Source organism: Pteropus alecto, unplaced genomic scaffold (assembly GCF_000325575.1).
Source record: "Pteropus alecto unplaced genomic scaffold, ASM32557v1 scaffold86, whole genome shotgun sequence".
In the NCBI taxonomy this organism is placed as follows: domain Eukaryota; kingdom Metazoa; phylum Chordata; class Mammalia; order Chiroptera; family Pteropodidae; genus Pteropus; species Pteropus alecto.
In genome coordinates this window covers 34171008-34186071 of record NW_006442109.1, presented here as the reverse complement: position 1 = coordinate 34186071, position 15064 = coordinate 34171008, and the positions used below count along the sequence as shown (strand labels likewise).

General features: G+C 43.0%; 1 protein-coding gene across 1 annotated transcript in view; it reads right to left on the bottom strand.

The window, feature by feature from the left end:
* RYR3 (ryanodine receptor 3) overlaps window positions 1-15064 on the bottom strand; it is a 331058-nt gene that overhangs the window by 16181 nt on the left and 299813 nt on the right. Inside the window, exons 83-93 of the mRNA XM_015595855.2 lie at window positions 14988-15005; window positions 14503-14583; window positions 13951-14039; window positions 12736-12864; window positions 11187-11291; window positions 9355-9436; window positions 7374-8701; window positions 5363-5421; window positions 4542-4713; window positions 3341-3427; window positions 1938-2138 (exon numbers count right to left, since the gene is read on the bottom strand). Coding sequence (XP_015451341.1) covers window positions 1938-2138; window positions 3341-3427; window positions 4542-4713; window positions 5363-5421; window positions 7374-8701; window positions 9355-9436; window positions 11187-11291; window positions 12736-12864; window positions 13951-14039; window positions 14503-14583; window positions 14988-15005 — 2351 coding nt within the window. The remainder of the gene's footprint in view (window positions 1-1937; window positions 2139-3340; window positions 3428-4541; window positions 4714-5362; window positions 5422-7373; window positions 8702-9354; window positions 9437-11186; window positions 11292-12735; window positions 12865-13950; window positions 14040-14502; window positions 14584-14987; window positions 15006-15064) is intronic.

Sequence of the window (15064 nt, the reverse complement as noted above, 5' to 3'; positions counted from 1 at the left end):
CTCACGATATCCATAGGCTCTACGCAGTCTCTTTATTTTCAAGACAAAAAGACAAAATTTAGATCATGATTTGTAAAGTTATCTCTTGCTCTTTTTTCTTTAAAACAATGAAATAACACTGAGGAAATAAAGGATTGATAGGAAGGTGACAAAGGCTAATAATAGGCATTGCACACCATGAGGAATCGATGATTTCTGTCAGTTAATGGATGATGTAGGAGGGGAAGGGAAGATAAAGCTACGCTGACTAATTTATGCTGTATTTTGAAATGACTCAATAACAATAATAATAATAATAATATCAAGTTTCAGAGCAGTACTGATCTCTGGGATTCAAAGCATTCCCCCTTCAATCTCCTAAGAGTTTGTACAGCCTTGTAAATAGGACTTGTCCATTTTTATTCCCTAGGCAGTGTTTCTTTTGTTTTCTCTAGGTCAGTAGTATATCTGCATCCCATCCAACAAGATGAACGCTAGGACTGTGACCTAAGGAACAGTAACTAACGCACTCCAGCATTACTATGTCTGGTCCTCTGAGTACTTTCACACATATTAAGCCATTTAATCCTCCCAGCAACTTTTAGGAGTTGGTAGTATTATAATACTCATTTTTACAGAGGAAACAGAGGAATGGCATAGTTAGGGGCCGAGCTATGAGTCCATCCCAGGCAGCCTGGCTCCAGAAACTGTGCTTTTATTGTGGCAGTAGATTCCTCGGGGTGGTTTAGGGGATGTGGTCTCTCTAGCAGGGTAACTGGACTTACTACATGATGCTGGGGGAAGTGAGGGCCAAAAAGATAGGAATATATTTCCTGGACTCTTCCCAGGGAGAAGTTGGCCTGGTGAACAGCCAAAGAGACTTCCCACTAAAGTAAGAAAAATGTAATGAGAAAAAAAAGTGGTATAATAGAAAAAGAACTGGACTTAGAGCACCAAAAGCAGAATGAAGACTGATGTAACTGGTGGCGGCCCCAATAAATGCGGTCTCCTGGCATTCATGCCCTTGTGTAGTCCTCCGCACCTTGTGCAGCAATGAATCTGGGCTGGCCCTGGACTTGCTTTCACCAATAGAATGCCGGAGAAATGACACTGTGCCAGTTCTGGGTCTAAACCTTAAAAAGGGCTAGCAGCTTTCACTTTTGTGCATCATATGCAAGAAGTCCAGCTGCCTGGCTGGAGAGAGAACGTGGAGGGGCCGCATGGAAAGGGCAATACCCTGACTGTACACAGAGAGGCCCAGCTACCCTGGCAGAGCCCAGCCTGCCAGCCATTCCCTTGCCAACGTGCCAGCATGAATGAGTGCCATCGTGGACAGTCTGACCCGGCTGAGCCCCCAGATGATGGCTGATGCAGCCACCTTCGCGCGGAGCAGAGAAACTGCTCAAACGTACCTGTCTAGCCGGTCCACAGAATGAGAGAGAGAACATGTCATTTTAAGCCACTAAGTTTTGGGGTGATTTGTTATGCAGCAATAGGTAACTGAAACAGTAACTGATCAAATTTTCTTCTGATATCTCAAATAGTTAAAACCTAGTAATTTTTGAAAGATGAAAAGCATTCCTATAAAAATTCCAACATAAATTCAAAGATCAGAAGAACGTCTCATTACTAGTTCCACAGATGACTTAGCTTGAAGATTTTAATTCTGTGAAATTCAGTAAGCGGTGCCTGAAATGGGGCTCGTAGAGCAAGGCTTCTCAAACTGGAGTGTGAATACAGATCATCTGGAGAGGTTATATTGCAGATTCTGACTTAAAAGGCCTGGGATGGGGCCCAAGATTCTGTGGGTCTAACCAGCTGCTAGGTGATACCCACGCTGTTGCTTCACAAACCTTAGCCTGTCAGCAAAGCCTTGGCGAACAAAGGGCTGGCTCGGTTCAAACATGAGGCTTCTTCCCCAAGGAGTCAGATTAGATTCAGAGTGGCCAGCAACTCACCTTCAGGCAGTAATAGCCCACCACGCAGACTAAAGAGATGACGGTGTGGATAACGGCCAGAGCCCGCAATGTTGGTGCCATATACCCAGTGCTCTCCTGCAGGACAAAGAACACCATCGCTTCTTCCTCTTCTTCGTCATTAAAGGAATGCCACAGGTTCGCGATGTCCTCTGCCTCTTCTTCTAAAGGTTCTTCAGTGACCTGGTCCAAGACACACGCACTCTTATAAACACCAGAAAGAGCTTCTGACACTTGGCTCTTCCCACACACTTTATATTGCTAGCATATGCGGAGCGGGTCAGCATCACTTGCTGAGTGAACGGGGAACCCTCAGAATCTAGAATTGCAAATAAAATTTTCAAGAGACAAAAACCTATCTTGGGGAAAAGCAAAATTTTTTTAAATTAGGGAAGTTTTGCTATATACATGCTATAATCCCTGTACCTACAATCCCTGTAATATCTGAAATGCTGTGGCCTGAGAGGAGGTTAAGACAAACATGCGCACGCACAAGTGTACACACACACACTCAACATTTTCCATTCTTTTGTAGATGCCGTTAACGCTCATGGCTTCAACTGCCATTCTTATACACACTCCCAAATCTACACCTCTGAGGCTTCCATCCTGTAGCTTCAACTGTCTGCTGGCTACCTTCACCTGGATGCTGTCTGCAGTCACTTCAATATCATTATGTTTAAAATCAAGTCTTGCCACACCCCTCTACACTTCCATTTTTCTTCTACAGGCAATAGAAAGCCATTAGTTCATTGAGTGGAAGGTTGTTCTGAGTAGAAAGCAGTGTTATAAAAATTAGACTAGTGGTTTTAAGTAGAAAGGGAGAGAGGCAAGAGATAGAATAGCCAGTCTATGTTAAGAATCCAGGGCTTATCATTCATTAGTTCATGACACGAACATTTATTATGTGCTTACAGTGTATGAGACCAACATTCAAGTTCTTCGTTTATCTTGATTAGTCCCTCTTTTCCCATATCTAGAAACCAACTCCTGTTAATTCTTCCTTCATAATCATTCTAACATGGGCTGACTATGATGGCTCTCTGTTACCTTATCCCTCAGGGAAAGAACTGTATTTATTACTCATTTTGTAATACCTCATAGTTCCTAATACAGGGTCTAGGACATAGTAGATTCCCAACAAATATCTGGAGAATTTATTAAGTAATAACTAGAAAAAGCCTGAATTACTGAAATAGCGTCCTAATTGGCCTCCCTTGCAAGCAGTCTCACCATTATTCCCATTGCTAAAGACAGTATCCTTTTTAGAAGCCAATTTCTTAGAAATTTTTTAAGTATTAGAATCTTTGCTCTAATTTCTATTACTTTTTTTTTTTTTAAAGTATACACTATGTTTAGCAAAAAACACCTAAATGAAATATCACCTTGTAAAAGAGCAGGATGAAGTTGATAGCGAAGGCTACAAACAGAGCAAGGAACCTCAGGTTGTAGAAATTTCTGGCCAAGTAGTGCTGAAAAGAAAAGCACAGGCAGAAGTCGAAGAGCTTTAGAAGGCAAAGAGAACTTCCCTCTCTCACACGGAAGATCTCTGGTTAGAAGTTCGCACAGGACGAGTCTTTGGTAACCGCCCTTCTAGGACAATCCTGGCCTTCTTAGGACTTATTTTGGGGAGGAACCAGAAATGGTGATTTAAAAAATAGTTTAGAATGATGCTCAAAGGAACTCTGCTCCAGCTTATCCCTCAGGGAACCAATGCCTAAATATGCCACCAGCAGAGGACTCAAATGCTACTATGAAGGTAGGTAGGTGATGTGTGTGTGTGTGTGTGTGTGTGTGTGTGTGTGAGCACTCCACACAGAAAGTAGTCTATTTGGAAATTAGGAATGATTCAGGCTCACAAAAGACTCCTACAGCTCCCACCCCGCATGCAGCCAGACTGTGGCCCAGGGTCCATGTCCCTTTTTAATTCACAGCCCCAGAACATTTGCCTCCCCCGTCTCAGGGGGCGCCATTCCCATTCTTGCTGCCATCTTCCTGGAAAAACCAGCATTTTAGGGCAGGAATGGTAGGTAGCTGCTTTGGGAAGGCTCTCAATCTTTCTGTGTAGGGACGCTCACCAATGGTGCTGGGGAAAGTGTCCTGGATATTAGCAACCCTGCCTCAGTGGGCAATTTGTCAGAGAAAGAATATCATTAACTGTGCTGAGGGCTGAGTGCATGTGCAATAACAAAGCTTTTGAGGACTCGTATGAGAACTTCACGTAACCATGTAATATTCTTTCTGCATGCCAAATGATCCACTACAGCTGAATTTTGGCCTAGGATTAGCTACATCCCCACATGATACATATAGGACCAGCTAGAAAGAGGAATTCCCACTCCCTCGATGGGAGCGCTGGTCAGAGAGGGTATCACCACTGTTGGGCAGAGGAGCTAGAATGCTTGGCTTTTTCATTTATCCTCTTTCTTTTCTCCAACACAAAAGGAACAGGCAGATAAACGAGAAGAGGAATGAGGACGTGAGGAAGCACAACTAACCAAATAGTGAAACGAAATCAGTGGCCACTTTGCTGAGGTCTGCCCTGGCCAACACCTGCACCAGTGGGGCCAGGGCTGGAGCGCTTACCAATAACTTGGTCTGATAGATTTCCAGCCCCTTAAAGAAATTGGCCATGAGGGCTTCAGGCTTCTCGACTTTCTGGCCACGCCGTCGCTTCTTCTTTTTGGTCACTTCTGCCCACAGGGCCTTGGCTTGCTCTCCTTCTCTGGCTGTGTCCTCCTTCTCCCCATCTTCCATGCTGCATGAACAAGGAACCCACTCAGCACGGAGGGCAGAGGGAGGCCTGGTCCAGGCAGGGAGATTGAATTAAAGAGGAATCTTTATTCCTTGCGGGGTGGGAACCTCAGGTCTTTATATCACCCCACAGTGCTTGGATGTCAACTTTGATGAGCCATGGTCATAGGTGCACATCAGTTATAAATAAGTATGTAGTCTTCTAAAATTCAGCTTACCTTTTCCCTTTAGAAAAGTCTTTTATTTTTTAAGACTTCATTAATTAGCAATAATACCTATTCTTCTGTTTGCAGTAGGAATTAAATGAGATACTGCATGAAAGACCTTAGCACAGGGCCTGGCAATGTAATAGATATTGGATATACTGGACTTTGTCATCATTATAAGAAGTTGCAAAATGTAGGCGTTTGATAATTTGTTTGGCCAGATGGTGAAATTCTGGTCTACTAATAAGATTAAAAAGTTAACAAGATTAATAGAATGTGTTTATTGTATAGCTGGTGTTAAAGGAGATGTATCCAGGGTTTGCGCAACATCTATTTCTCGTATTAACAGAAGTCAAGTTTTTTATTTACCACAGAAATACAACAGTAGATGCTATCAAGAACTATCTACTATAGGATTGTGAGTACTCAAAGCTACCAAGAACTTACTCTGCCTTCTCAGGTTCTACTTTTCCTTCTGATTCATCTGCTGCTTTCATCTCTGCTGCCTAGACAAAAATAACAATCAGTCAAGTTTTCCTCAAATCAATGAGTTCATGGTGATGAGCCATATCGTTGGCCGTTTTCATCTCCTTGGTCAGAAGTCCCAATGGTTTTCTCTCATCATGCTTCTGCTTTTCTCAGGACCATGGAACCTAAGTGTCCCACTACATACCAAACTACTCTGGAGAGATGCCAAGACAAAGATTTCAAACTTGAAAACTCCATTGCCCTGCTGTTATTCAACTCAAAGAGAAAACTTGCGCTAGGACACTCAGAGCCCCGTGGCAGTGGTCCTGCTGTTGCATGGGGTCAGGGAGAGATGAAACACGGATCATAGCAGGCCCAATCCAGAACCCGCTTCCATCAGACAGGATAACCTGCCTTGTCTTCAGTCTTCTGACCACCACCCCCATCCCTCTGACTGATGTCCACTTAGAAATTCAAGCTCCTTACCAAGGTCTTTAAAGCCTACAGGAGCATGGCCTGTCACTCCATTCTTGTCTTGTACCACCTGATTCGTTACCTCCTACACCCAAACACCAGACCTGATTTCCTTTCCTGTGGTGTTCCAAATCCTTCCCTAGGACCTTGATACTAGCCGCATCCTCTGCCTGGAGTACGGCTGCCCTGGCTTTCTACCTGCCTGCCAGTTTTTAGGACTTGGTTCAGATGACACCTTTTGGGAAGTCTCCTTGACCATCCTATAGATATTAGGGCCCACATTCACTCTGTAACACATGTCCTCGTTCATTTGTTTTAGCACGTGTCATAAATGGTATTTATCTTATTTATTTGTTGTCTTCTTTGATTAGAAGTTAAGCTCTATTAAATCGTTCATTTGTTTTAGCACGTGTCATAAATGGTATTTGATGTCTTCTTTGATTAGAAGTTAAGCTCTATTAAATTGAAAATGTTTTCTCTTCTGTTAACCAACCTATTCTCATGTCCTAGGAACATAGCCTGGTATGTAGCAGGCCTTGAATGAGTTTCTATTATTTATCAAGCTCTGTCTATGCCCTACCTCAGGGAACAAAGCAGAGTAAATACATTAATACTGTAAAAATGCCCATTATTCTGATGCTTCCTTCCTCGACTCTCCAAACCAGGTGAGTTTCTTCCTATACATGTCCCTAGCGCCTGGCACTCTTCCTTCCTAACATTCTTCATGCTTATATTGACTTGTGCAATGTCTGTCTTTTCCACTATTACAGAGACAGTGACTTTCTTATTCGCCACTATATTCTTGGAGCCCAAACCTGTGACAAGCACATAACGAATGAATAAAAGTTGTCTTTGGGCTCTGATCTCTTCACACTTCTCTCCAAATTCTCTTTAATGCTATAATGCTACTACGAGTTGGATGCTACAACACAGGGAAACACCTATGACTGAGGGTTGACCAAGGGCTCACATCCACGACTATGACCACGACCAAGGGGTTCTGAATTACTGTTACCTTATTCCCTTAATCTAGTTGACTGACTCGAAGTCCAGATTTTATAGTGGGTACATCACAAGAATGCATGTGTCCCAGGACGCTGTACTAAATCATAGGACATCATCTGGACATTTTGGGACACTGCAGTATCGTCTCAAGAAAAGTCTCTAATGCTATACTTTTCTATGCTTTCGGCTCACTGAATGAACCTGTCCACCATGAGAACTAACCCTCTAATAAAAGTGTGGAAGCAAAGCGAGTGTCACAGATCATCATCTTTGAACTCTACAGTGTAAACTGAAGACCACTAAGCAATTAGACACTGAGACAACCATGTACGTCTCACTCTCTCCAGATATGGCAGAGCTGGAATTATAAGATCAGTGTAATCATAGGAGGCGTGGTGTCTAATACACTGTTGGCTCTTAGGGAATTGGTGTCCGTAACGACAAAGCTACAAAGTGGCAAGTCTTTTTCTGGGCATATTAAAGAAAGATGATGAAAACAAATTATGCTTACCTGTGCTTTCCTTTTCTTCCGTACAGTACTCTCTAGCGTAGGGGGTTCATCCTTGCCAATAATCTCAGAGAGGTCACCCAAACCCACTTCGGGCCCATGCTTTATGCCACCTTCTTTTTTTGAGTGGAATCCAAAAAGATCTGACATAATATCTGCATTTCCCTTCTCACCCTTTATGAAATGTACTAGTTCAGTGGTGATACCTGGCTCAGTCACTTCTGCCCTCTCGGCCTCCACAGCATCATCGTGGATACCAAATTGGGTCGGGTCAGGCATGTCCCCTAGGATCTTGGTCACCCTGATGTTCTTTGCCCCCTCAACCAGGCCCCCTCCAAATACCGTGTTCCAGAGGATCTGAAATATTCCTCCCAGTATGGTGAAGAACAGTTGGAATAGCCCCACGAACATCATCCAGAAGAAAGAGAAGAACACCCGCACCAGCTCCTTCACAGTCATCTTTTTCACCTTCCTGTACTGCTTCCTGAGGTTCTTCAGGGTTGCCCTCTTTAGAAAGTTGGCAACGTTTCTCTTCACTGAGGCACAGGCCATGGCGAACGCAGAGGCAGACTCAAAGGACTTTTTATCTTCCTCTTCACCCTCAATTTCCGAGGTGTAAGAAGAATCTTCATCTTCCTCCTCTTCTTCTGGCCTGTCGGCTGAGTCAGATTCAGAGATCTGTGATGCTAACTGCATTTCAAAGATGGTGTCTTCACAGAAGTTCACAAACAGTTCCATTTTTTCTTGCTCCCCACCTTCGTTGACAACATCAAAGATAAACTGTCGCTTAGATTCCTTCACTTGGGGCTTTTCCCACTGAGTTCGACTGGATTCACTGATCTCAAAATAAACACGCTCAATTTTCTTGGCCCCGCCCATAATCTCAATGCGTCCTAAGTATGGTTCGAAGTAATTTAGCACACTTTCTGCTGGGTCCAACAGACATTTAAGCCGAGAATCATTTGGCATATGCTCGGAGAGATTTGTCAATAACACTGCCACGTTAAACCCTATGTCCTTGGCCGGCTCGTGGAACCGGTCCACAAAATCAATGTAATTAAACATGTCATTCTCATCAGCTTCTGCACACGAAAGGAGAAACTCAATCTCTGACTGTGTGTACTGTTTTTGCCCTTCCATGGCCTTCTGGAATTCTTTTTTGGAGAGAATCCCTTTGCCATCTGGGTCATATTCTTTGAAGGTGTCTGAGCTGGTTAAGTCTTTAAGTTTCAAGAACATGTCAAAGAATTTCAAGATCATTTCTACATTGGTAGATGACTCTACCAGTGTGTCAACCATCTGCTTGCCAATAGTTCCATTTACCACATTTCCTGTGAGGCAGGTTCAAAAAGACATACAATTATATCAATAAACCCAAGCTACTGTGTAACTGGTCAGGTAGCTATTTTTAGAAGACTTCTATGCCAAATCAGTCAGCTCCTTACTGACTGTGGTGATTTGGAAATGGGCAGGGGGGAGCAGCAAGCCATAAAGACTATACCACTAGGAGCCAAGTGGGAGAGAAACAAAGGGAGGAAGGAGATGGTGACACCAGTGCCTCTTATCTGGCCCGGGGCCTGGGAAGCGGTTTTGCTACCAGATTATCGGGGACACATAGGGGTAAGTGGTGCCCCTCTCATCCCCTTAGACCAGGAGGGTGCCTAACTAGATGGCTGGCATACACACTGGCAGCCAGATGTACTGAAAAGCAATGGGGAGAGGGAGAGGATAAGGAAGAGCAAAGCTTGGAGGAAAGTTTTCCCCAGTTCATTCTGGCTTTCCTATTGACATAAAATGAGTTGGTTTTGGCTTTGTCCATCAGACCATGTGCCCCTCACTCATTTTCTGTTGCTGAAAATTTGGCTTTCTAACCAATATCATATGGATCAATGACCTGCCAGAAGGATAATCTGTATGATTAGTACGGTTAGTGCTCGGACCAATTACAGTTGTGTGAATGCCTAGTTATACCAAACAGCCCAACCTTCCAGGAGGGACAGAAGCATCACCACCATGTCCTGAAGGAGATCCAAGAGTTCCTTCAGCAGCTCGATCTGACTGGAATCCTAGAACAGAAACAGGAGATACCCCTGAGCTATCTGATCCCTCGGCAAAGTACAGGGCAGTGAGCAAGAAGAGCCTGCTCTGGAAAGCTTAGGCGAAGGCTACATCAGTCTCAGGAATGAGCTCCCTTGTCATTGTGAACGTGGACATCTTATTATCCACTGTTTGTAGTTTGGGAGGCTCGTTGTAGCAGGGCTCGGCCAATAACACTCCTTCATAGTTTTCCTTTTAGTAGCACAGTGTGGCAGATACACCACTTGTTGTCCAAAACTACTGAACAACCCAATACACCAAAGAGCCTTTAGGTATCTCTAGCAGTTTATATGTTTTTTGTTTTGTTTTGTTTTATACTGGAAAAATACAAGTAAGCTTTTTTTGGGGAATATTTTGCAATCCAATTAAGGTATCGAAATTATAATCCAAGTGGGTTCTCCTTTATTTGAATGAATTAATTTAGATTCTGGATTAATTTAGGTTCTCCTGATTCTAGTTGGTGGTGATCTGGGGGTCACTGGTCCCTTAAAATGTTATATAATTGAAGCTATACCTCCGGATGGTTTCGAAACTAGTCTGTTTGGTTTTAATTTCAGCATCGCAGACAGGGCATTGCCAAGTCAACGCTCTGCTTTATACCCTCTGTCACAGAAGGAAAACAATCCTTGGCAGATCTGAGGTGGGCAAGCGGGAGGTGAGATTAAAAATGCATCTGGGCCACACTTCTTTTACAGACTTTCTCTCACGAAGACATAGTTCTTTGTCTAGCACTTCGAATTTCAGAGGGATTTCCCCCGCACCTTTCATAGCTATATACGAAAAAGAAGTGTAGAGTATTAGAGCTGGAAGAGACCTCAGAGATCATCTATTCTGACTCCCAATACTTTACCGATGATGACACAAAAAGCCAGAAAAGGGAAGTGACTTCCTGAAAGTCACCGGTCAGGAGGTGGCAGGACCAGGCTCTTATCTGGAGCCTCTACACTGCACTACACAGGAGTCTGTCAGCCGACATATTACTGCCGAATCAGCAGCCCACCCAAGAACTCTCTCCTCCCATAAGGCCAGAGTCAAAAGGGGAAAAATGGAAGGGTTAAATAGCACATTCCAGAAGAGAGGAGGCAGATGTGACAGCCTTGAAAATTTTAGGTACACATTATTTAAATTAATGCTGCAAATGTTATTCTAATCAGCCTGAAAAACCCTGAAGTTCTCCCTCATGTGTTGCCATGGAGAGAGGCGATCACCTACTGCATACGCTACGTTTATTTGTTCATAATAAATGCTCCGAGCGATTACGATTCATCTTGCCAGAGAGATGGGGAGTGAGAAGGAAAGGCAGAGATGGGGGAAGAGGGGGAAGCAAAGGTGAGAGAGGAGGTATATGTGAATTAAAGAGACATGCAGACATTTATTTGACAGATCAGACAGGGCTGATAGATTGTTATAAACTGACAAAGCACTGACAAGGAAGCAAAAGGGATTAGTACCATAAAGAGCAAATGTTGAGGCAATTATGAAAAGGGTAGGTTGGTGGGACACAAGGAAGGAAGCTGCATCCATGCAAAAGCCTGTCAGGGGAGGGGAGGACATTCATTCCTGTCTCCCATTTAGACCCACAGTTTTAAAAATAAGACCTAATCTGCATGGCTCTTTCGGCCATTTGATCAAGCGGCCACATTCACAGTGGGAATACCAAGGAATAGGGGCTGACTTAGCATTTCACATCAATGACTCATCGGGGACGGACCACGGTACCTGAGAGAGTTTCATCTGCATGTTAGCAAATACATGGAGGAAGCCGACCACCGCGTCCCACAGCCTGCTGTGAGCCAGGCTCTGTTGGTTCCCAATGCAAGGGCCCTAGGGAGAGGAAGACATCCTTACTTCACTTAAACATTGCGAACTGCTATGAAACTTGCCCTAGGAGAAGCATTTGACACCAGCTTATATGAATGGAGAGTGCCTTCTGAAAGTCACATATTTTGTGCTCTGTATTTCCCCAAGGTATTACCCCTTCCCTATCAAAGGGGCCTATGTCTAGCAAAAGCCACTAGGAATTTCACAGTCTGGTGACTTCCAGAGGTTTTCTTTCAACCTCAGAATGTGCTCTTCAAATAAAAATCTTACACTGCAGAACATTATTTAAAAGAGTTAAATACTCTGTTTGAGACAGGGCTGAAGGGCACTCCTGCTCACTCTCATCCACACCTTGGCCTCTACGAGGGGTTTGGAGGAACTCAGGTGTTCAGTGGAGCCCAATGTGAAAACCGGGCCCTAGTACACCTGTATTGTTATCAGGCTTCATGTAAAATGCTATGACCACATGGCTATCTGTTCAAGTAAAAAAAAAATCTGAATAATCTTCCTGGTGTTCAACTACTTTTAGAATTCTCCTATCGTTAACCTGAACTTCAGGTATAATACCATCTCTATCTTTTCTGAAAGCCAAACACAGAGGGATGACAATTACTGGTTCGCATTTTCCACGCTCATAACTTTGCCTATTTTTGAAGATTACTGAACCGATATTTCTCTCTTAGTTTTGTGTTTCTTTTAATAAGCAAATATGATCTGAGTGTGCCAGTTGGTTAATCTTATGGATCTTTAAAAAACTATATAACATCACAGAGGACTGTGATATGGCTACTGATTTTACAGCAACTTATGCCAAAATATGTCCTCCATTCCTTTTCACGGTAGCTAGTCCACTGTAGCCAACGAACAGAGAATGTTGTGAACAGAAAAACAATGCCCCAAGATCTAGCTATTCGCCCTGAAATTCACTTTATAGATTTAACACAGTTTATGTGCTTCTGAAGTTATCTTTTCCATCAAGTTAATTTCTGACAAAGTCACAGGATCTCGTGAATTCTGTTTTTAATCTCAAGACTCAAGGGTAACATCATTTATCTCTTTATTCCTTCATTCTATTAATCATTTCTCCACTCTCCATACCTTTGAACTTCTATGATGTGCTAGACATCGTGCTAGAAATGAACAATTTTAAATTGATTAAGAAGTTTTCTGTCAGCAAAATGTTTTTAGTCTGGGGGGAAGAAAAATGTAACTAGAGAAATGCAATAAAGTGCAACAACGCTATGAGGAGGTCACAGTGGGGGACCATAAATCATAGCTTCTCACGGAGTGTAGATATTACTGATTCCTATTTATCGATAAGAAATGCTGTCAGCAATGGGGCTGGATGCACAGTCCATATGTGCATTCAAATATTCTGTAGGGAATACAGAATATGGGGATGCTAAGAATGTTCTTTGTTTTCCAGCACGCACTGTGTAGCACATACCTGGATGTATTCTGTAAGAGAATTGAAAATTTGCTTGGTGACCGCCAGAGCTTTGGAAAAATTGTGCTGTCCAGATTCGTCAATGATGTCCTTCCCTGAATAATACCAGTAGAAATCACTGATCGATTCCTAAGAACAAACGAGTATAGTTTAGTGTTTCTCAGGCTTCAGCCAGTGTAGCTAAACCTAGGGTTCAGGAAGAGTATAAGAGAATCCTACATTTCCATGACCTCTTTGTTATGACAGAAGCCTGGGACTCTGGGAAGAAGCACGGATAAGTGATCCGTAGCACCTCTGAAGTACAGATATCCCTTTGCAGGAAAGAACAGATAGGAGAGAGGACAGCACTCAGGTGGACCTCAGTGACTATGATATAGGGTAGTTTATTTACAATGAAAAAGGTACATTTAATAATGATTATCGTCCAAATAATCATAACAACAGCAACGCGGTAGAAAACACTGTAAGGGCAAGGCATTGTTCTGAGCACATTACATGCCTTCAACCTCTCAATCTTTATTGTCATCCTATGAGATGGGTCCTTCCCATATTAGATGAGAAAACGGGAACACAGGGAGGTTAAATAGATTGTTCCAGGTCCCAAACTGTTAAATGGCAGAATGAGGATGAAGAGTCAGCAAACGGAAAAGAGAATCCTTTTTTATATTTCTTGATATTATTTGGATTTTCCTTCAAACAATTAAACCGAGTGACTTCTCAATACGAAGAACTTGTAGACCCACCTTATTCCCACTGCTTTCTGGAACTGTGTCGTCGTGAAGAACCTGTTCTCATTCATAGGCCGTTTTATAGCCCTGAGGCATTGTGGCTAGGTTTTCACTGGCAAAACTTAAGTAAACTGGCATTTTATAATAGTTGATGTGATATTTAACCGCTTCTCATGTTTTTTAGGTACAGCAGGTCCTCGAATAACGTTTTGTTCAATGTCATTTGGTTCTAACATTGATGAATGTCCTAGGAACTGAACTCTTGTTTTTATCAATCAGCCTATGGTAAAACTGATTTTTTGCAGAACCTACTGATGATGTTAAGTGAGGACTTATTGTACTTGACTTCTCTTAAGTGTGTGGACATAAATTACAATATCATCCTTACTGGGGCTTGACTGTATCCGGGGCCCTCCCTGACCCTGTGTAACTGTCTTTAGCTTTGGGAGGTACATCTGAGACGCGTCACCATCCCAGGCCTACTCACCTGAAGACGCAGAAGGTAGTCCACGGTGCTGATGATGACATTCACAGTGGTGGTGTTGCCCATTTGAGTCCGTAGGAAGTTCTGAAAGTCTGACAACACCAGAGCTGGGTCAGAGCCTGTCCCTGTCATGCCTAGGGGAGCCAGTCATGCTCTCTTAGCTGAACTCAGAAGAGGCACACTATGTGAAAAGTCTTACAATGGCACCCTGTTTGGGTCCTGGGAGACCCTGCAGGACTGAGCTCTGCCCTGAGCCTTCCCATCTCAGTGTCACCGGAAACTGGACCTAATGAGTCCCGAGGGACTTAACAGAAAGGGTAGGGTATTTAGTTTCACCATCTGAAGATTCTAGAAGCAACTTAGCCTGAGTGGCACTAAATAACGTTAGCCATAAGTTAAAGGTCATTTTTCATAGGTTCTCTTATTGAGGAATGAATTAACTATTGTCTTTGAGTTAGTAACTGGTTGTACTGAATGTGGCATCTTGAACTGAATCATACATAATTTTGCACCTGAATGTTGTTTTCCCTTGACAAATTGATCGGTGCCACTTACCGCTGTTATGTCCTTCACAAAGTAACTGTAGGAATCTAAAGAGGTCTCGTGTAAACTCATCATTCTGGAGTACTTTTTCACCTTGAAAACAAGAGAATTTGTTTGCTTCTCAACACAGAACACTCTCCAATGCAAATGACTGCAAAAATGCTAAAGGGGCTTTGCCAGAACAGTTGGGAAAGGGAACTTGGGATGAATACTGGATGAACCCGATTAACCCGGAACTGAGGTTACAGAACACAAAGACAAACAAAGCTAAAATATTTAGCCCCAAGGTGTATTTGTAAGGAAAACAACCAGGCTAGTGGCAGTAATGATTCACAGTCCATAACCCATGCTTTATAAATGGAAGACTCTTCTTTAATTAAGCATCTAAGTGCTGAGTTAAACTCAATGTGCAACCACCAGGCCTGAAATGTGTCGGGGCTGAGGCAATCCTTAGGACACACACCCGGTCGGAACTCAGGCCAGAAACTTAAACTTACCACGTTCACGAACAATGACTGGTGATAAGAGAAAAACAAAAGAATATAAAGTAAGAAAACCATAAACACCATGACAA